The sequence below is a fragment of the Microcebus murinus genome, chromosome 15, assembly GCF_040939455.1.
Source record: "Microcebus murinus isolate Inina chromosome 15, M.murinus_Inina_mat1.0, whole genome shotgun sequence".
In the NCBI taxonomy this organism is placed as follows: domain Eukaryota; kingdom Metazoa; phylum Chordata; class Mammalia; order Primates; family Cheirogaleidae; genus Microcebus; species Microcebus murinus.
In genome coordinates this window covers 40,510,439-40,533,003 of record NC_134118.1, presented here as the reverse complement: position 1 = coordinate 40,533,003, position 22,565 = coordinate 40,510,439, and the positions used below count along the sequence as shown (strand labels likewise).

Genomic DNA, 22,565 nt, shown 5'->3' with positions numbered 1-22,565 from the left:
ATGATGTTTGATCAAATATCTGGGTACTGTGGCCCGGCCAAGTTGACACATAAAATTAGCTATCACACTGCCATTGGAGGAAGCAGTTTGATAAACCAGGTGCAGAGAGGATCCTGGGAGGGGTATTCTGGGGTTTGATGCTACCAAGAGTGGTCAGGTCTTCAGAGAGGCAGGGAGACCCTCTCAGGCCTCACGTGAGGCCCTTTTCTGTGCCTGGGGACACCTAGTAATTGGTGCTTCAGACTCTTCCACCCCACCCCACCCATGCCTGCCTTTCGGAGGAGTCCCCAACGCCCTCCCTAACTCAGTGGCATTTTTCTCCCTACTAGCTCTTGCCTTCCAGAGAGGTGAGGGCTCTGGAGGGTGGTGGGTGGGAACGTGGGTTGTGTAGGGTGCCTGGCCTGGCCTTGGTTCCCCCATTCAAGCCTCCTTTCACCCCAGCTTTGTGGCAGATCACTTCTCTTCAGCCTGCCTTTTTTTGCTACCTGGCCTATGTTTATGCGAGAGTGTGTCTGTGTGTGTATAGGAGAAGAAACCGCGCGCACACGCAGGTTAGTTTTAAATAAACTATTTTATTGACTCCTCACAGCGGGTCCTGCAGGCTCAGTCCTGGTCACCCCACCTTGCAAGTGAAGAGCCAAGCAAGGCTCAGGGCTCGAGTCATTTCCCAGGCGCACCCAGCTAGCCAGGAGTCTCCTCCAGGCCTCTGGCTTCAGCCCTGGGCCCCTGTCCGCCCAGGCCTCGACGTCACTGCAACCCTAAAGGCAATGCCTGCATAGAATCCAGACCATTTCCCTGGTGGTGGCTGCATACAGGTGGCATTGCCAGCCTGGGCACTTGGATGAAGGGAGAAGCCTTTAAAAATCCTGCTCTGAGGAACAGTGTCAGGGTAAAGGTTATCAAGGGCATGGAAAAAGGGACTTGCTGCCAGACCACTTTGAAAGCGTGTCTCTGATTTATTTCCTTATTCATTCGTTACACAGATAATCGTGTGTGACGCTGTGCTAGGCGCTGGGGAATACAAGGTCTCATGTTACATGTTGTATGTTAAATGCTCTCATGTTAGAGCCTGGGCTAGAAGAGAGGGAGTCTGGCTCATGCACTCAAGTGTTCTCTCATGTTCCCGTCTTCCCTCCCCCGCCATGTGGGATGTATAACTAAGGGCCCTGACCTGGTCTGGAGTATTGGGAGGGGTTCCAGAGGGAGGGGACCCTGAAGCTGGTATCTCAAGGGTGAGTTGGGACTGTCCAGGCATAAAGGCAGGGGACAGCTACACAGAGGCCTCGAAGCCAGAAGTTTGCTGAACATAGGGCAGTGACAGAAGGCCAAGGTAATCCAGACAGCCAGAACGTAAGCTTATTACGTTGAAGGTAGGGAGGAACAAACATTTACCTTGTTGAGATCAAATCTTCAGTGTCTTCCAAACTGTGGGTTGCTACATGTGAATGGACCATGAACTCAATTTGTTGAGTTGCAGCCAGCATTCAAAAAAAGAGTAGAGAAAAATAGAGAAAGAGGACATTGCACATAGTGAGGGTAAGTTTTGTTTCATGGAAATTTTGTGTGTTACGTACATGTAGGCATGTTCTTGGTTTCTGGTATGAAACAGTTGTCATGGTTGTGATCAGAAGTTGCTGGCTCTGGAGTCGCTGTGCTGGGCTAGCCCGCCCCTCTCTTTCCTTTATGCACACGGCTGCCGCTCCTGCTCCTGCTCCTGGCGTCTCTGGATCAGGTTTCTAGAACCTGGTGATGAGCGCTTGGACCCTGTGCCCTTTGCTGTGCAGCCTGCCGTCATTCTCTTAAGTATCCGTCGTGGGTCTTTATGGACACCTCCTGTGTGCCCGGCACTGTGCCCAGATGTGCAAGGCCGAGGCCAGCCTTTAGGAGCTCCCTGTCCAGCGTGGGAGTCAGGCCAGTGTCCAGACAGTGCCCGTGAGGCTTGTGAGTGCTGAGAAGGGTCGAGGAGGACTCCCCAGAGGAGGAGGCATCCAGTCGGGTCTCTAAAGAGGAAGAATTACCTGGTGAAGGAGTGGGGGAGAGGCATTCAGAAGGTGCTCACATGCAAGGCACGGAGTCCCAGTTAGGATTTCTCTGGGTGACTCACTGCAGTTCACGCAGATGATACACTCGTGGGGTGTGGAGGGCTCCTGGAGGGGTACCCGTGCACCAGACCGATCAGAAGCTTGGTGTGATTTTAGGCAGGGGAACGATGTGATCAGCTCCATATTCTGCAAAGTTCCCTTAGCAACTCTGCCCAGTGAATTGGAAGGGACAGACGGGAAATGGAGAGGCTAGTTGGGAGGCAGCTACAGGAAGGTGGGTGAGGATGGTGGTGACCACACCAGCGAGGCAGAGCCTATCAGTAACCCTTGTACAGAACTCTGTGACCGAACATCCCAGAAATGAGCCCATTCTCTCCTGGCCACTCCTGGTTGAGCCTTTAAGAGACCCAGCCGTATAGTGAACACCTAGGAGGCAAGTGCTTGGGGGCATCTTGGTAAAAAGTGGTTTCTTTTCCTTTGCAGTGCAAACCTCGAGGGAACCTGGCTGGCTAGAAGGGACTCTGAACGGCAAGAGGGGGCTGATTCCACAGAACTACGTCAAACTGCTGTAGCCCGGGCCTTTGGGAGCCGCGCTGACCCTGGCACCCAAGGACCTGCCTGGGCGTGGTGAGCTGCCTTCCTCCTCCCGGGCTGGACCCCAACTCTCCCACCTCCACTCCCGGGAATTACGAATCGTGATCAGCACCGGGGTGCGGGGGGCAGGGGGATGCGACGCACAGAACCACGTAGATTTGTGCAGCAGGCGAAGAACATCAGGATTAGCAGAATGGACTCTTCATACATCAAGCATCAGGACTTGTGGTTTTTAATTAACTAGCCTATAGAACGAGAGGGAGGGCAGCCTGTTGCCGCCCCCACCGGCAGTCACACGGCCAGAACTCCCGAGACCCCTGTCCTCCCCGCTCCCGGGCACCTGCTGCTGAGATTTAAAGGGAACTGTGCTTCCTCGCAGTGTTACGTTGCAAGGTGCACGCTTGGCTCTAGCTGCCTGTGCCGGGGGGGAATGGTCTCTACCGAGAGGGAAGCAGGGATGCTCTCTGCAAGCCTGCTCCTTCCTAGACGGCCGCCCTGGGGACCCCTCGCACACGTGCCCAGACAGAGCACACCAGCGCATTTATAACGGGCTTCTCGTCGGTGCTCCTCACCTGTGTGCTGTTTTCCAGACACCACCTTTCTGCCTCAAGGTCTCTGTAAATGAAATAAAATGTAATTTACTATTTGATTTGTCTGTGCTAATATGGGGAAGCGATGGTGGAATTCATTCCCTTTGCAAGGATTTATGATCTGCAGCCGTGGGTGGAAATCCATTTCCTTCCCTCTGAGGCTGGCTCACACTGCAGGTGGGATCTGGTCGCCGGGAGCCTTGAGTGTTCCTGGCGGGGCGTGCTCCTGGGGGTGGCAGCAGCGGCCCTCTCTGATGGGTGAGATCGAGGAGGTCCCTCCGGCCAGCTGCACGGGGCTGGGGCTTCGTCCCCAGTAGTCTGTACGGGCGCCACACGGGCAAGGCGGAGGCCAGCCCTGCCAGGTAGCCGCCCTGCGTACCTCTCTCCTGCACAGCCCCCGACAGGCCCTCTGTCCGCAGGCCTGGGAGCCGGTCTCTGCGTCTGGGGCTGGCAGCTCAGGCACACAGGCCAGTCCTGCGGGACTCGGCCCTGGCCCTGCTCCCGCCTTGCCTGAGGCTGACGGCCACCCCCGGCGTGGACAGGCCCTGCTCTGAGGCGTCCTCGTTCTCAGCCTCCGACTCTGGGCACAGGCTCAACCGACCTCTCGGGGAGGAGGAGGGGACTCCCCTTGGAATGTCGAGCTTCGTTTCAGTGACTGGAGGATTCGGACACCGTGTGGCCCTACTCTGGCATGTTTCACCCCATGGGAGGTTCCTGGACCTGTCGGACTTCTCTCAAGAATGTACCATAAAGGAGGATGTGTCTGTTGCTTCTTCCCCAGATGAACTGATTCAGGAACTTGCTGGTTAGCAGCTCCAAAGTCACATCCCATGGACCATGTCAGGGTGTGGCGTTCGGGGTCACGTGTGGATGGGGGAATGTGCTTGTTGGAAAGTGTCTGTGTTGTAAATAAAAATGACAATTTCAATGCAACATAATTGAAATACTGAACCATGGGCCGAGTGGAGGGCGCTGAGACTGCTGAGTAGCCCAGGGCCACCTCCCACAGCTGCACGAGCCAGCAGGGCCCTGGGGCCGGGTGGCAGAACCTGCAGGGTCCTGTTTCTGAGCTAGCATTTCTTGCCCCTGCTCGCTGCTCGAGGGGTGTAGAAGGGAAACTTGGCTTGTGAGAAGAGGCTGCTGGTGTTTCCCACTTCTTTGAAAGCCATCTGAAGGAAAGGCGACCTACAGGCAGCCGTGGTGGGCGCAGGCTGGCACTGGGGGTGGTTTCCTGGCAGTGTTCCTGATTGCTGTAACCCCCAGGGCATTGCAAATAAAGGCCCACTGCACCAGGACTGGATTTATTGGCTTCCTTGAGGAGCATCAACGTCATTCACAGTGACATGCATCCAACCTAGTGTTGCCCCCAGCGTGCTCTCACCACCACTTAAAGAAGTCACAGGTCAGTCTGGTACCCTGTGGGTGAGGGCAAGCCCCTCCTTGATTCTGCTCCTGTTTGCTAAAACAGAAGTGATGCCCACAGGTTTGGGGTTGACATGACCTAATAGAAATAGTGCACCGAGTAGGTGGTACAAAGCGTTCCCTTTGTTGGTACTGTTGTGACTGTGACTTGCACCCTGCCATCAGGGCCATTGTGTTCTGTGGGATGACAGCGTGACAGTAGTGAAACTTCACAGCAGCATGGCTGCAAAGGTGCCCGAAGCCCCCAAGAGCTGCAGACCCCCTGTGGTTACCTGGGGAAGGCCACAGGGCCAGGGCTGCTTCCCTCTGAGAACGTGGGCTGCGAGCACCAGGCTGGCCAAGGCTTCCGGCAAAATATACCTAGTCATGGGATGGTGAGATGGTTTCTCATGTTGGTGGATGGTCTTCATTTCCCCAGAAGAGAAAGGAGGTGTGCGGTTGCCGTTTTTTGCTGGAGGGGTGTGGCTGGTCCCTGAGCCCTTGCTGAAGGCTGTCCTGGTGGCTTTCGGCAAAAAAAGCTCACTTAGACTCGGTGTTTGTTTACAGCGGGGGGCGTGGGGCCTGCAACTAGCGGGGTCACCCTGCGCCTTCCCTGGCAGCCGCCACACCTGCAAAGGAGATGCCAGGTGAGAACAGGGCCAAAGGGCTTGTGGGGCCGCAGCCCCCGCTACCTCTGTCGCAGAGCGTCTGCGGCTGGAGGAGCGGGAGGGGAAAGTGCCTGTGCCCCTCGCGGAGGCTTCGTTTGTTCCTTATGGTGACTGTGAGAGCCGATCCAGTTCCTCTGGAGGAATGACCCAGTCTTATAGACGAGAGAACGGAGTGTAGCACTCGCTCTGGGCCGGTGACTAGCCCCGTGCTCTTCCTGCTGTGCCACCTTGTCTCCAGGGCTGTTATGGGTTTGAATTGTTCTCTGCCCCCCAGGTATGTTGAAGTCCTAACCCCCAGGACCTCAGGATGTGGCCTCGCTGTGGACGTAACTGGCGTTAAGATGAGCACAGTGATGTGCTTAGAACAGGGAAGTCCAGACGCTGAGACAGACACGGAGGAAAGACGGATGGAGACGGTGAGAAGACGGCGTCTCCAAGCCAAGCAGATCCGTTCCCCACAGCCCTCAGGAGCAACCAACCATGCTGGCGCCCGGATCTCAGACTTCCATGGTAGGTGCTTTGTTAACAATCTCTCCAGGAAATGCATGCAGTGGCTAACAGTGCATGTTTTGTATTTAACAGCAACCTGTTTTGAGATCCTACTTTCACTATGTTGTGGCTTGGTGACCTCAGATAAGCGACCGAACCTCTTTATGCTTCGGTTTCTTTCCTTCTGTGACATGGAGAGAGTGGCACCAGCCTCGTCGCATGTTACGGAAGTTAAATGCGAATGAGTGAAAGGTGCTTGAAGGGTGCTCGGCAGGAAGGTCAGGGCTTAGTGAATGGAGGAGACAGAAGGCAGTGGCAGGGCCCTGTGGCACAAATCTCTGTCCCCCTTCGTATCCCTTAGCCTCCCCCTGCTTCCTGCCAGTGTCTCTTCTCCAAAGTCCGTTCCCTGCTGTCGTCCTTCCCCCTGGCATTGTCCGGCCCCTCCCCTCCTTCCCCAGGGCGTCCTCCACCTTTCACTTGTCTTCCTTCCCGTTCACTTCCGGCCTCTCGCCTTCTTGCTGGTTCTCTGTTCAAGTCTCTCAAAGCCAGTCTGGTCACTCCTTCCTTGGCCATGTGATTTCCATGACTTCTTGAATCTTCTTGAGCCATGCAACTTTCTTTCCTCTCCCCTGTCTGAGGATGTCATTCTGGGAACGTGTCCTCAAACAGCTTTCCTGCTCCTCACTCGGCAAATGCCGCCTCAGATGCCTGTCAGCACGCTTCCTCCTCGCCTGGCCTGGGCAGTTGATTGATTGCTTCCTCCGTTGGGCAACCCGCCTCATTCTCCTAATGCTTTAATGTCTGCCTAAAAGTATCTCGGTCTATTGGTTAGAAGAACACATTGGAGAATACTTTCTTTCTGAACATCAACTTGATTCTGTTTTTGGCCCATCAAGAGCCTGCACTTTGAACTTGGGCAGTGAATGCACGGGATGGGATACATGCAGGCAGCTTAGGGCCAAGTGTTGGGGTCTGGACTTCTTCCTTGGAGGGTCAGCAATGGAGGAAACACTGCAAGGTGGAGCAACTTGCATGGGGGGGGGGGAAGCATGACGAGACCCAGCCTAAGCCAGTTTTCACAGCAGCTGGGATCTTCCTTCTGTCAGGCTGGCCTAGGGCATGAAGACCCATAGAAATGGGTTTTTGATACTGGGGAGAAGTTGGAACCCACTGTCCTTGCAATTCACATTCTATGGAAAAACACTTGAGGAACTGCAAATGGTAGGCTGATTTAATTATCCCAGTTTTTTATCCTTCCCTGGATCCAGCCCTTTCAGGCTGACTCGGGGCTTGACTTTACTTACAACTTGCTTTGGTCAATGGGCTAGGAGCAAACTTGATGCAATCAGAGGCTTGGGAAGTGTTGTATACCTTTCCATTGTACTTTTTAGAGCCCTAGCTTTGCCATGAAAATAAGACCAGGCTAGCCAGCGGGAGGATGAGAGGCCACATGGAACAAAGCCATCGGAGACCAGACAGTGGCAGGCTGACCACAGCCCCACACCCACTCAGACCGATGGAGAAATATAAGTGGGTGACTGGTCTAAACTGCTAAGTTTTAGGGTGTTATGTAGCAGCTAACTTACCTGCTACGCTGTCCCACTGTTCACTTTGCTTTGGACACAGTCTTGATGCATGCTGAACATTGAGATCGTGTCTTAATCTTCCCTTATGCAATGTCGTTCAGGAAGCCAGTGTTTTATTTCCAGGAAACTTGCTACACTAGCAACTGGATGTCTTGAAATTACAGTGCCAGAGATACTTGTAATCAAGTCATTTTAATCTGGGTACGCTTGTACAGTCTATCAAAAAGTACGTTAGAGCTGACTTTTTACATAAAGGGGCAATGTTTTCTATTTGTTTGGTGGGTATTCAACATACAGAAGCCAACAAACCCCTAACTATAGAGGCATCACGAGGCATGATTTGTGCTGCTGTAGCATTCAGCAGCTGGCCGACTGGGTGGCAAAGACTTAGTTCTTAGCTAATGATTCCTAAATGTGTAGTTGAATTCTTTGGGCCTGAGAGCACTTTTAGAAATTCTTAGAAATAAGGTCATACTTGACCCAAGAACGAGCCTGCTCAATTCAGAAAGGGCACCCACTTTAGCCAAGGGTTCACTCTGATAGGGGCCTCCCACCAACCTCAGTGCGCTTATACCCCCAGATGGCTTTTGTTTCGAGTGAGGGGCTCTCTGTGGAAAGCCCTGCTCCCTGACAGGTCAAATTTCTTAAATTTTTAAATACAAAATTGCTTTCAGTTGTAGATGTTTTTGTTGTTTTTTTTTTTTTGGTAAAAGTGCCCACAACTCTTTTCTGATGCTGTGTTCAATGGCTATGCTGGGTTCCAGAAATCTCTCTACTGTGTTGAAGTTGGATTCGTTGAACTATCCAATAGCCTTCTCTCTCTGAAAGCAAATAATGTGAACAATTACCAGTTAAATGAAACATTAAACATGTGCTGTACTTGAATTTAGCTTGTGGGAAATCAGTGTTTTCTATTTAAAAATGAGCTGGTAACTGCTCTCCCGTGGTCCCTATGAACGAGTGGAGTCGGGAGAGAGGCCCACGAGGAGTGCAAGAAGCTTCGGCGCAGCCAGTGGGGAGCTGAGCCTCCCGCCTGCCCAAGGGACGTGCTGGAGAGAGGACAAGACCACACAGACCAAGAGCCTTGGGGCAAGATGGGGATCCAGGGACTTGAGTCTGTCTGCAGAATGAACATGTTTTCATGTGGTTGTGACGATAAATGAGGCAATGTACATATGGTGCTTAGCAGCTACATGGTATCAAGTTATTCTTATTAAATTGTTAAATTTTGGTGAGCCAAATATTAGAAACAGTATTAGAGACAAGGTATCAAAATCAGTCCCCAAAGAGTTGAATTAACATGTGGCTAACACAGGCCTCTTCCTAACAGGGGGAAAAAAAACCACTGTTACTCCATCTTGGATGTAGGCAGAAGCACATGTGAAGATTTGGAAGGGCACAAAATCCAGGTGTACCTCTAGACATTCAAATGAACTGTTTCCAAAACAACAGGTGATTAAAGTAAAGGATTTATTGTAATTTGCTTACAGTCCTTTGCAAAGACAGACATATGTTTTTGCATAAAGATATAAATTGCTTCATTTTGAACTAATTTAGTGTTTTCTTTAATTATATGAAGTTTTGGTGAATTATGAATTGTACCAAACCAAGATTTTTTTTTTTAAGAGCAATATGGTACAAAAATAAGAGCAGACAGACAGTTTGGACTGGGACAGGCATTCAACAGTGAATTTAGAATATGGCTTTGCTGTTTAATCAAGCAAAGTTACCAGGGAGACACATGGAGAGCCAGTAACTTTGTTAATACAAAAAGCTGATGCAGACCATCTCCATCCCAAACCTGGTTAAGTCAAAATTCCAATTTTATAAAAAAGTCTGAACTAAAAAACTGCTGTTGCAAGCCATTTCTTTTTCAGAAACTCCCAGTCTGCATGCTGTGTATTTATCACCTTCAGAGAGTGTGGCTTTCATATTGCTGTGCATGTAAGTTGACTGTATTTAAAGATCTGCTTATAAATTAAATTCCTGAAATTGCAAATTATGTAAGAAAAACTCCTCCCTCTGAGTGTAGCTTTCACAGGTTTCCCCTTGCATAAGGCAGGTGTCTTCCGAAAGACAAAGTAATGTTGCCTGCATGGTGAACCCTGGAAAAAAGTGTTGATCTGATGGCTACCTTCTCCTGGCCTTGGGCTTCTCCAGCTACAGGTTTTAGGTTTGGGAAAATAATAGGATTTCACTGAGTACTTCATGATTATCACCACTTTTAAAAGATTAATTTTGGCCTCTATTCAAAGTAGTTTCTTTAGTGCAATCCTATTGTTAGCTTCCCCAAAGATAAACACGTTTTTGATTTGGTGTAAGAGAAAAGCCATACATTGCGTTAGTGCCCAACAGATTAATGAATTAAAAATTTTAGTGCCACTGTCTTGCTTTATATGATCTGTAGTTTTTTGTTTTCTCCAAAACTGTTTATGTATAAAATTTATTTTTAAAACCTACCTTTTAAAAATCTAAAAACCCTCTATCTCCCGGTCTCCACGCCATTCAGACTGAATCTCGCCAAGACGGATCGTCCCAGAGAATCCTGCCATGATAATACATTTCTCCAGGAGTGCAGAATCCCTTCCCGAGATCGGAAGGAAATAGCTGATCTTTGAGAGAGAGAGTAGTGTGGAATTTTTTTTTGCCACGGGAGAAAATCTGCTTTTCTTAAAATGGGAGGACAATGTGCTGTCGAGTTCCCAGTCCCACTCTCCTGGAGCCCAGTCTGCTTCCGGAGGGAAAAGGGGAAACAGGCAGCTTGGCTGAAGCTGCCGTGCTCCCAGGACCACCTCTGTCGCGTGTGGCATCGAATGACACCTTCAGGGAGCTGCAGACACCCTGCAGCTTGTCATTCCCCTGGAGCAGGATGAAGCCAGGAAAACGTGATGGTGCTCGAGTCCCACAAACGCCCTGGGCAGGAGACCAAGAACAAAACAGAAAGTACAGAAAAAGTAGAAAAGCTTAAAGACAACCAAAGAGGTTTAAAGTGTGGTTATTTACAACAGAGACTGTAAAATGGTAAATTAGATATGAAGCTAAAAAAGGCACAGCTTTCCCTTTCTTAAATACACTGTAAACGGTTCATTATGCATGCAGAACATTTCACTTTACAAAAAAAAAAAATTTTTTTTTTACCTTGTTTGTTTAGACAAAGATAGTACTTAAATAGTCTCCAGCAAAATAGAATTCTTTCAAAAATACTTTCCCATTCATCCTATTAACCATTAAAGAATTTTTTTTTTCTTTTTGAATGTGTCTCATTTACAAAAGTTCCTTATATCTTATTTCAGGTCCTTCACAATTTATACATACAGTAATGTACAGCACAGCAAAAGACTGCAAAAAATTATCTGTAAAGCCAACACAATAGATACTAGGAATCGAAACCAAGGCATTTTGTTTTAACATCTTATCCATTCTAATTAAATAATAAATGGACGCTAACGAGTGTGTATACCAGTGATGCAGAAGGGCCGTGGGTGAACCAGAGCCTGCAGGAGGCCACTGTCCCATGCCACGTGTTCTGTTATTACACAACAGGAATCTTTATATATTTTTTTTCTTTTTTGTGTGTTTTTTTTAAATAACAAAAGAATATTAATGCCCCATATTGACTATACGTTTTTTTATGTGCAAACCAAGGGTAAGCTTTAAAAAGTTCGTTAGTCCTTGAACCCTTTTTAAAACAAGCGAACGATACCAGAAACTACATGGCATAGTTAAAACTTCCATCTGTTAAAATATCAAAATCAGAGAGTTATTGACTAGATATGGCTTTTCATCCAGAGGAACAGGAACATGTTTCTAAGCACTGGGGACTGGAGAGGGAAGAATCCTTTTAGACTGCTCGGGTCTTGTCACGTTCCACGTGGTGAAACAGCTTTCCCAGCTCCAAACCCCCGACATGATTTTAAACTTGAGAAACTGCTGCACAAGTGGGAATCAACCATCACATGTTAAAAAAATCTGATTTCTTGGGTCCTTCGTGGGTGTGGAATAACTCGGGGAAACTTAAGGCAAAGTTCTTCTGGCAAGACGTCTTCTGTCACTTCCGGTGAAAGTACAGCGGCTTGGCGTTCCCGGATTCCACCTTGGGCAGCTGGTCGCTAATGATCTCCACCAGCATGGCCGGGAACTCCACCTTCAAGGCCTGGGACTCTCGGAAGGTGTAGAAGCAAAATTCCAAGAGGTCACTCACCAGCTGCAAGACACAGAAGGGACATGACATGGGGGCCTCATTTCTGTCCCTGGACCCATCGTGTCCTAACTCTGGTGTGAACTCAAAGAGCCACATTCATGAAGCCCACCGGGAACCTGTGTCATAATTCATCTAGCCAAGTGCTCTGTGTTGGGGGAGGAAAGTGTTCATGTCACCTGTCAGGGAACATGCCTGTTGTGCAAAATAGATTCAGCCAGAGCTGTGTGGTTCTTGAACGCTGAATGGATCAGAGGCAACAGGGACAGTAACAATGTTAATAGAGCCTGGGTTGCTGAACTGCTCTAAATGTGTGAATTGGTCTCTTTGCACGGAGGAGACTGGCTGTTCAGGGTGTCCGGTGGCAGATGCCCAGAAGGGCATGGAGGGGGGGCACTGTGGCCAGTGCTTCCACCTGCGGCCCCCACCTCTTTCCCTCCTTCAGGCTTCCTGCCCTGCTGGGGGCAAGACTGGGACTCCTCAGCTGCTTTCTCTTTCAGGCTGATTTGAGAGCATGAAAAGCATCAAGGCTAAGTTCGGGGTTGTCCCTCCAGCCAATTTTCCCTACTCTGTGACCCAAGAACCTTTCCTACCCCCTGCACCTGAACAACTCCCCATTCTGTAAGTTAAACACACAAAAAAACCATGAACGCTGTGCAGCATTACTAGTTGCCATTCCATCTGCAAGGAACCTGGTTTCAAAGCAGAAAAAATGTACTCTAATTTTTTAGTTAATTCCAAACCCCATTATGGGAAAATGACTTTTGTCACTTCCCAGTGCATTTGCAGCAGACAATATTAATATTACCTGCCATGAAATAAATCTATACTCTTAGTACAGTGGATCCGGTGAGATTGCTTCTGTCTGTGCCTGTGTTAGGTCCTCAGCCTGAATTGATATTCCCCGAAGCAGGTTCTAAGGACTGTGAGATTTAATAACTGACCCCGTCTACAGGTCAAGGAAGCTGAGAAACAGCACCACCCTCTGGCACATGGCCATGTTCACCTTGTGAAAGCTATGCCTCAGTTTCCTCATCTGTTCAGTGGGGATGACAATAGCCTGTGAGCCTCAGAGGACTGAGCGAGTGACCCAGTCAAGTGCTTTAAACTTCACCCACATGGAGCAAGTGCCAAACAGATGTCAATAATTCAAGTGGTTGAGAAGTACTGCTGGGGCAAAACCTCTTTAATTCTGTCCTTCTCAAACTCCTTCCACCATAAAACACCATTTTCCTCTGCAGGATGCAGTTTGCAAAACCTGCTCTGTGCCGTCTTTGTGGAACTTGGCTCTCGGGTCCCCCTTTGACAAAATGAGGAATGGGAGAACCTTGTTTTCTGCCTTTCCAGTCGAAGCTAGAGCCACTCTGGGTGCAGCTCTCCAGGTGTGGTGCCGCCTGTCGGGCGCCGTGCCCTTCCATCAGGCTGGCACCGTCCCGTGCCCCCGCGGAGGTGCTTGGGACCAAGTTCACCCTGACCCCTGCAGTCGCTCCGTGTGGGAGCCTGCAGGCCTGTGCAGGTTTTTTTTTTCCTTTTAAAAAATTTGAACCCGAGGCGAGAAATCTCGGTTTCTAGGCAATATCAACCACCACTAAGATGACTCTGCCTGGTGGCCACACCTTTCATCTGGGGTTGAGCCTTGTTCCTGTCCAGGGATGGAGGTTTCCTGTCCTCAGGCCACAAGGGGTGTGGGGGGTGGCCAGGGTTCTTGACCCACAAGTCATCCTCATCCATCCATCCGAGCCACCGAGCACCTGCTCTGAGCCGGGCACTGGGGAAACTGCAGTGACACGGCAAAGCCTGCTCTTGGGGCATCTGCGTATTTCTCTACTGAGCGCAGACGACACACACAGAAAGTCAGGGCTGCCAGTGCCAGGCGGCGGGGGGGAGAGGAGGAGGTGCTGTTCGAAGAGGCTCCCAGGGAAAGCAGGCTCAGCACACAGCCTCCTGCGGGAGACAAGCTGCGTGGCCATCAGCAAGTTACACAGCAGGGCTGGGGCCATGGAAAGGTTCATATGTGCACACGGGTGACAGCAACGCTGATTCACATGTGCGTTAAGAGACAAGGAGCGAGTCAGTCTGGCCCTGCACGAGGCGGCACGCAGCCCAGCACCCCTGGGGGCCTGTTACTGGAGAGAAAGCCCAGGCCTTTCGGGTGCCTTTGTCCCCACACCTGTCACACCTGCAGCACTGTGTCCTCAGCACTGAGCATTGCCTAAGAGGCATGGAGCGAGGCCAGGGGCTCGGCTGTTTGTCCTCACAGGTTGGCTGGGGACAGATGTCCCAGACACTACTCACTGCCTATGCATATGAGCCACCCACCTCTGTCCCATGTTCTACAGATGAGAGAGCTGCTCATTCCTAGTCATGAGCTGATATGCAGGGCCTGTGTTTACACCTCGGAGGGGTGGGGACCTTCCTGCAGAACGTGGGCCTGGTGTCAGGGCCAGCACGTGGGGTTGGCCTGGCAGCCAGGGACTAAGCCTTTGACTCTGTGAGCATGGTATCACCTGGGGGTGTGGGTGTCACCAGCAACCATGCCCAGGAAAAGGCTCACCCTGTGTTGGGGCGGCTAGCAGGCCGGGGGGTCAGTAGGCCTCAGCAGAAGGTGTTGGCTGCCACAGAAGCGACCCTGCCCTGGCACAGGGCTGCAGACCTCAACCCTGGGCCATGACTGCAGCTGGTAAGGTCAGGGATCAGCTATGAGAATGGAAGCCAGGCGGCCCCAGCCACTAGGTAAGACCATGACCTAGTCTGGTCTGAGCTGTCCCCAGGTGCTTGCAGACCCTCAGGAAGGACCAGGGGGCACCCTCCACGGGTGCCTGGCCCTTAGCAGGTGATTAAGGGACGGAGGAGCCGCAGTACGAGGCACCATCCCCACTGGAAAACACCAGGCGCATGAAGTTGGGACCCACAGAAGGTCAGACCTTGAGTGGTAGGGACAAGGCCACGAGAGATGGACGAGAGTCACATATCAGACAACTGGGTCACCGAGGATGCTGACCAGCCTGAACAGACAATAGTCCGTAAGCCACACTGCTGTGCTGCGGAGAAGCATCTAACAGCCCCCATACAGTTGCGCGGCTCCTGGGTGCCGCCCTGGCACGACGCAGGCGCACGCTGAGGAGTACAGCAGACGTGGCCCTCGTGTGAGCCCAGAGCCAGGATATAAGAGGTACGAGGTACCCACGAGTCCTCACCACATACCATCCCCACCCCCCTCGGTGCAGGATCCGCTGCTGTCCCGGTACTGAGCCAGCGGTTGGCGGTCTCTGCCGGGGTCTCGGTCTTGGGGTCTCGGTCTTGGGGTCAGGGAAGAGCCGGTGATTTACTTTGAACAGTGGGGGAAACACGACCTCTGGAAGTCAGTCCAGTTGAGGATGAGTGTGGACGGCTCTCTGGGAGATAATCCAGCACTCTCCTTGGACACTCACTTGGCATGGAGTTTTTTTTTTTTTTTTTTTTAGCATCACTCTTTGCAGAGGATGTGAGCATCGCACTGCTGTTCCCCAGCCCCTCCTGGGGCCCACCCTGAAAGAATCCTGCCTCTCTTCTGACTCACAGGGGACACTTTTGTCTGATTGACTCGCCAGTTAGCCGTGGAGTCAGGTGACATCACTTCTGCTTCTATCCTGTTGTTTACATCTCATTGTTTAAACTTTTCATATTCATGGGCGGGACGGCTCTCCCCCTTCCCCACCTCTGGGAGCCCCCCCACCCCCGCACCGGGACAGGCCCCTTCCTGCGGCAAAGCTACTATTGCCCGGATTCTTGCTCCCGGCTCTTGCTTATTCCAAACTTCCAGTGCTTGGGAATAACTTATTTCAATAGTTTTTTTTTTTTTTTTTTTTAGGACAGTGTGTTGCTAGTTTTAATCAATGAACAAAAACTAGGTGACTGAAATGAGCATCTTCATCTTAGTGGCACCAAGTAAAATAATGCGAAACTGTATCCATGAAGCTGACAACCCCTTTCCATCTTTCCCCGTGATCCTGGTTTCCTCCGACTTGTTTCTGCTGCGTTTTGATGTGATTTCCTATGCACGCCATGCCTTGCCGCAGGGCGAGGAGCGCCAGTCCCTGCTCGCTGTGCTGAGGGGCAGTGGGACGTGGTCACAGCTACATGACAGCACCCTACCCATTTGCTGGGCAGCGCGCCTGCCTTCATCCAATGGCCTGGCCCGGGTCTCAAAGCTGGTGCCCAGTGGCCTGACCCGGCTGGATGGAGAGGCAAGAACTCTAATTATAATCAGCAATAAGAGGCCCATGTTATTAGGAATCAGAGAAAGACTCGTGGGCTGACTTTTCCTTCTGTGCAGGATGCATCTGTTAGCATCACAGCAGTTTAGTGACATGATTCTTCCAGCCTGATGGGCCACAGCTGTCAGGGTGGCAGAGGAGCCTGGCAAGGTCACAGAGCGACTGATGGCACTTGGCTCGCAGTACCCATGATGAGGCCACTGGGCCCCTGTGTGCCTCTTCCCTGCTCCCACTGCAAGCCACGGCTTCTCAGAAGGCCTTGCAGGGAGGGTCTCCCTCCCGCCACACCTCTGGGGCTGCTGCTGCTTCTCTGAGGTTACACAATCGCTTAAGCGGTGACAGAGCCTGAACCATAACAGCCTCTCTGAAGTAGGTCCCACTGATTTCAGTGGCATGCTCATTTCTCATCCATTATCTGCTGACTCCAGAAGGTTCACCTAATTAGGATCAAGCTTTTGCCTGAAATGAGCATGGGGGGGGGGGGGCTAGAAACTTTATTTTCAAAGATCAAAATTGTAGCCAGCTACATGAATGCGTTTATGGCAAAAGATACATGCATTCAACTGTAAATATTCTAATGCTGATAGTTTCGTGAGACACAAACGGCTAGTGACTATTTATTTAGTCCAGGTATTCCAAAAATAGCCTCGTGAACTTTGGAAAATGACCTGCAGTGATTACATAAGGACTTTGGCCTTCATTCAAAACAAAACAGGTTTATTCTCGTATATGACACCAAAAGCACTGGCAACCAAAGAAAAAAATAGATAAACACGACTACATCAAAACTAAAAAATTCTGGGCATCAAAAGATACTATCAAGAGAACGAAAAGGCAGCCCACAGAAATGGAGGAAATGTTTTCAAATCATATCTGATAAGGGGTTAAGAACCAGAGTATATATTAAAATACTCCAACAGCTCAACAACAAAAGACAAACATTTTCAGAAATGGATAAAGGACTTGAATAGTCGTTTCTCCAAAGAAGACACACAAATGGCTAATAAACACATGAAAAGATGTTTAACATCACTAGTCATTAGAGAAATGCAAATCAAAACTAAAAACACAATGAGAAAGCACTTGGAGAAGGTTCTATAATGTTAACGGTTAGCACTCTGGACTCTGAGGTAGCACTTTACACCCATTAGGATAGCTATTAGCTCAAAAAAGAAGAAAAGGAAAAGAACCAGTGTAGGTAAAAATATAAAGAAACTGGAACCTTTGTGCACTGTTGGTGGGAATATAAAATGGTACAGTCCTATAGGAGACAGCATGACAGTTCCTCAAAAAAATTAACCATAAAATTACCATATAATATAGTATTCCACTATCAGATATATACCGAAGAATCTGAAAGGAGGGACTTGAACAGGTACAGCACTATTCACAACAGCCAAAAGGTGGAAATAACCCACATGTCCACAGGAAATGAATGGATGAACAAAGTGTGGTATGCACACACAGGAATATTATTCAGCCTCAAAAAATGAAATTCTGATACATGCTAAATCATGGATGAACCTCGAACATTATGCTAAGTGACATGAGTAAAAGGACAAATATTATATGATTGTACTAGTGTGAAGCACCTAGAGTAGTCAAGCTCACAGAGACGAAAGTAGAACAGTGCTTACCAAGGGCAGGGGGCAGCGTGGATAGGCAGTTAGGGTTCAGTGGGTACAGAAGTTTCTGTTTGGGGTGGTGGACAATGATGGATGCATACACCAATGTGAACGTACTTAATATCACTGAACTGTATAATTAAAAATAGCTAAAATGGTAAATTGTATGTTATGCATAATATTCCACAATAAAAATAAATAATTTAAAAAAATCTCAACAGGCTCAAAACCCAAACACTGGTCCCAGCTCAGGCTGGCAGGGAAGCCACCTGCATGTGCACATGTGGCACTGCTTTTCCTCTGGCTGGTTTGTCACAGCAAAGTGTGACATGGGAACAAACGCCCCTCCCCCACCCACTTAGTGACATGCAAGGTCATACTAGCATTTGTAGATTTCCTTCCAAAACCCCAGGCTCCGAAGTGCCACTACTCAGCTGAGTGTTCCTGGCAGATTCTCTTAGAGGGTGAGTTTAAGAGAGTCCTGAAGGCTTCCCTAGATCTGACCAAGAGATGAGCAAGCCAGTGCGTCAGCTAAATGCTAGGCATGGAAGAGGCATTTGGGGACCTTAGCGGGACACTTGGAGGCTCTGACATGCCTCTCCCAGCAAAGCCACCATCTGGAAAGGGAACGGTTTGTTGATTTCCCATATTCAGGGACCACCCACCTCTATGGAGGGTCAGCACACAGTGGGTAGGAGGCATCTGGATTCAAGTGTGTACTGGCAGCAGGATGGGCCTCTATAAGGCTGCTTGCCTCCCATTCTCATGGGCGCTATGCCTGAAAATTCCAGGCAAGGGGACCCCCTGTGAGGGTGGGCAGAGCCAGGGCTCCAGGCCAGGAGGTGGGCACCTCCAGCCCTGCACCCACAGGCCCAGCTGACCGATGCAGTGATGGAGCCGTGTTGTCCCAGGCAGCCTCTCAGGGCTGCTCCAGGGTCTGGACTGTGTGGGCTTGGGCAGTCTGGGTCAGACCAGGGCCTGCCCAGGAGCGGGCTGGCTGCTGGGGGAGAGTGCCATTCAGTGTCTCATGAAAAACCCAGGGAATTTCTAAAAAAAAAATCATACCAGCCCCCAGCCCTTAGCGTCTGTTATCTGAGGTTATGTTTGACTTTGTTCTTCATCACCACTTCTATAACAAATTCAACACCCATCATTGATCTCTGGTCAGTGATGAATGGTAAATCCTCAACATATGTTGTTTGGATGCTATGCTAAGCAAGATGGGCTCAATTTCCTTCCAATTTTTTTTGTTTTATTTAATTTCTATCCTGTTTTAAGTTTCCTTGGATTACAAGCCTCGTTCTAGATCACAGCTCTGCCTTCTTGTGAATCAGGTCTATTGTACATGTGAAAAGCACAAAGAAAAATGACACAATGGAAAAGAGGAAAGTAGGGCTTAAAGATAAAGGGATAATTAGAACATTGCCGAACAAAGGAAATCTAATGAAAGGGTTGTGTTTGAGATGCATCGGCATGTTACTGTATATAGAAGTATGAACTTTTCCTAATTTTGTTTTCAATATTTCCTAGATCTTCTTTGTAAATGTACACTACACTGAGCAAATTAAAAACCCAAACCAACTTATGTTTATATGTTACCACAAACCATATGTTTATATGTTACCAACTTTAATATCAGGTTAAATCTAGCTAGATTAGACCATTAAATCCTTATTTCAATTTCTGAAAAAAAAAAAAAAAAGGAACAGATCCCTGTGGCAGGGACAGCCTTATGTAGGAATGACTGAAACTAAGGTGTCTCAAGTCAATAGAACAAGGCCTGTTTTCCTTCCTTGATTCTATGAAATATTTCATATCAAACAGGTCAGCAAACTATGACCTGTAGGTGACATCTGGTCAAATGTTTTTGTAAGTTTTTTCAATTTTGTATGTTTTTTATACTTTTAAATGGTTGGGAAAAAAAGTAAAAGAACAGTATTTTGTGACATGTTAAAATTATATGAAATGATTTAACTGGAACATGCCACAGTCATTGATGAGTTATCTATTACTGCTTTCACACTGCAATGGCGCTGCTGAGGAGTTGTAATAACGATCATTTGGCCCAAAAAGCCTACAGTAGTGTGTGGCCCATGACAGAAAAGTTTCCTGACCCATGGATTGGAAGGCCTCTCAGAGATTTAGTAACAGCTTTTTGGAGAACAGGTTTTGTTTGTTTAAAGTATATAAATCAAGTATAAGATGTTTCCTGATTTCAAAAGTACTAAAATGTTGGGGGAAAAAAGTCTTGAAATGAAACGATATGATGAGAGCTAGATCTGGCTTTCCAATTATTATATAGATTTTTCTAGTCTTTATTAGGAAATGCTTCATAAAGAATCGTCCTATGTAAAGGGGTTGGGCTAGGTACAAGATGCCATCTAGCTTAAAGGTTCCAGAATTTGTCATTCAAACAGAGAGGCTCCATCACTCACGCCTTCCATTTTTGGCTGTTTTTTTGAGTCATTTCCCTTTGAGCCTACATTCCCTGCGGGTTACGTATACTCACAGTCAAATCTCCCCCCGGTATTTGAGGTATTTATGTCCTATAAAGCCACTGCAAACACCGATTTAGCAAATACTAAGCAATTGCTCCTACGGCATGACAGGCTCAGGTTATCATGAGCTGCTGGGCACAAGTTTTCCATCAAATGATGAGCACATATGTGTGTTTTACGTGAGTTTCTGTTTAAAGACACCTTATTTCATGTCTACTGCTGACTATTTAACATCCAACTCATGGCCAACAGCACTGTAGCTCATGCCCAAAGGATGCTTCTCTAGCACACATTAATATTTTCTCTGTCGGCCACATCACAGCCTTCTTGCACTTAGGGATGCTACACAGTGTTTGGGCTCTATGCTTGGGGGCCATCCAATAGCAAAATCACCAACAATAAACAAAAAAATGCAAAAAAAAAAAAAAGGCAGGAAATAGACCTCGAAAAGGATGATTTATGGCATGAGAGCCGAACCAAGATAGCAGAGTCACCTTGTTGGATGTAGGCCAGGGAGGTGCACATTGGGTGGCAGACATTTTTCCCTGATCTGTGTCTGTTAAAGACTGAAAAAGTGTCCTGAGCACTGATTTTAGGGTTACAAATAACTTTTAGTGAGCAGGTGAGGTCATCAGTGCAGATTCTGAGAATGAGGATGGACTGCACACAGTGTGACCATATATGTTTTCTAGTCCCTTTAACCATCACCTTGATGAACTTAATTAGTCAACTGACATTTTCCTGGCCTGTTCAATACCAATCATTTAAAATGATCTCCTCTAGTCTAAAATGTCACCGATAACGTTCCTCTTTGCTGTGGCTTTACAGTCTCCTCTCCTTATGAAATTCCTTCACTATTTCCATTTTGTGTCAAGTTAGGCCTTAGGTTGTTTAAAGCTCCTTTCACCATATTGATGATCACTTGTTCCCTTGAATTTTTACGTGCTAGCTCCCCCATGCTATCTGCCTTTCACACCCCTGCTACCTCTGTCCCTGGGCACACCTGCACCATGCCCCTCTCTCTCCTCTGATCAACACGACCTTGAATAGGTTATATTATGCACGGGCTGAATAATTTGTGAAGCCCAGTACACAATGAAAATATGGGGTCCTTTGTTCAAAGTTCATTAAGAATTTCAAGATGGTGACAGGATAACATCATGTCAAGAGTGGGACTGCAAAAGCCAACACTTGTGACACTGGCCCTGGTGATGTCCTCTTTGTGGAGAAGTCCAGAGTGACACCTAACCTACCAGGGCAATGGAGCCATCCAGGTGGAGGGCTGGTCCTGCCACCCATGGGTGACATCTCCCTTGGGTGCTTCCTTCCCTCCTGCACCCCTGCACCTGGCTCCTGCAGCATTTATGAACCTAGGAAAATGCACTTACTCACCTCATCTTAATTCCTTTCTCTATAAAAAGGGTAAGAAATCACTCAAGTAAATATTGCTATTATTCTCTTTTTATAGAGAAAGGAATTAAGGCAGGGGGTGATTACGTTTAAATGGTAATATTTACTCATCCTCACCTCATGGAAACACTAGAAGGATTTAATGACAGGACTTAGGAAGAAAGGCACTATGTAAATCCCAGGTATTATGCAGTTATTACTATATTGTAAGAGGGACTGAGGCTGCGTAGGAGGGGGAATTTATTGACACAGGCGTTAGACAATGAGAAAGTTTTCCAGAATCTCCCCTAGTTATATTTCGGATCCAGAAGAGATTCCTGTGTGCCAGTTTTACTTAGACGTGATCTTCTAGAAGCATGACCTACAGGACCCTTTGTGGTTCTTTCTACCTAAAATTTTGTTTTTTCTAGAAAGCTCACCCCGTGGCAGCACAAATCTCACAGAGTTGGTGGGGAACGGAATGCACAATTTCCTCCCAGAACAAGGCAGGGTCCTAGTTTTTCCCCAGCATTCTTATAGAAAGTTACTCTCCTATAAATTTTCAAAACCAGCTGTGAACAAAGGCATATGGTCTACTATGGGGCTGTAATTTGTGAAGTGTTAATAATGAAGCAAAAGGAGTTGGGATCATGACAAAAAACACATTTTCTCCTTCTCTTTTGATAAATTGGGATCAGACACGGCTTTTAATTTTTCCAATTAAGAATTAAAAGAAACAAACTACTCTCTGTTATCATTATAAGTTCATAAAAGAAAGAAGATTTGGACACCAAAGCAAAAAGGAACAAAAACACAGAATGGAAGAAAGTATTTGCAAATCACACATCTTGTAAGTTGATTAATATCCAGAATACATAACTCCTACAACTCGACAACCAAACAACAAAATACTAATTAAAAAACAGGCCAAAGACCTGAGAAGACATTTCTCCAAAGAAGATATCCAAATGACCAATAAGCACATGGAAAAATGCTCAGCATCATTGATCACTAGGGAAATGCAAATCAAGACCACATTGAAATACCACTGCACATCCATTCAGATGAGCACCTATCCAACCCCCCCCCCCCAAATAACATATGCTTGCAAGGGTGCAGAGAGATTGAAACCCTTGTGCACTGTTGGTGGCAATGTAAAGTGTGCAGCTGCTGTGGAAAATAGTTTGGTGGTTCCTCAAAAAATTAAATGTAGACTTATCACATGATCC

At 48.1% G+C, this 22,565-nt stretch overlaps 2 protein-coding genes across 4 annotated transcripts in view; one reads left to right on the top strand and one right to left on the bottom strand.

Moving 5' to 3' along the window:
* ARHGAP10 (Rho GTPase activating protein 10) overlaps positions 1-3,285 on the top strand; it is a 292,374-nt gene extending 289,089 nt beyond the window's left edge. For both annotated transcript variants that reach the window (XM_012783754.2, XM_012783755.2), the window contains one exon: positions 2,526-3,285. In XM_012783754.2, the coding sequence (XP_012639208.1) occupies positions 2,526-2,614 (89 nt within the window). In that variant the 3' untranslated portion in view covers positions 2,615-3,285. The remainder of the gene's footprint in view (positions 1-2,525) is intronic.
* Positions 3,286-8,823: 5,538 nt separating this feature from the next.
* Positions 8,824-22,565, bottom strand: part of NR3C2 (nuclear receptor subfamily 3 group C member 2) — a 335,001-nt gene continuing 321,259 nt past the window's right edge. For both annotated transcript variants that reach the window (XM_076010596.1, XM_012783749.3), the window contains exon 9: positions 8,824-11,574. In XM_076010596.1, coding sequence (XP_075866711.1) covers positions 11,419-11,574 — 156 coding nt within the window. In that variant the 3' untranslated portion in view covers positions 8,824-11,418. The remainder of the gene's footprint in view (positions 11,575-22,565) is intronic.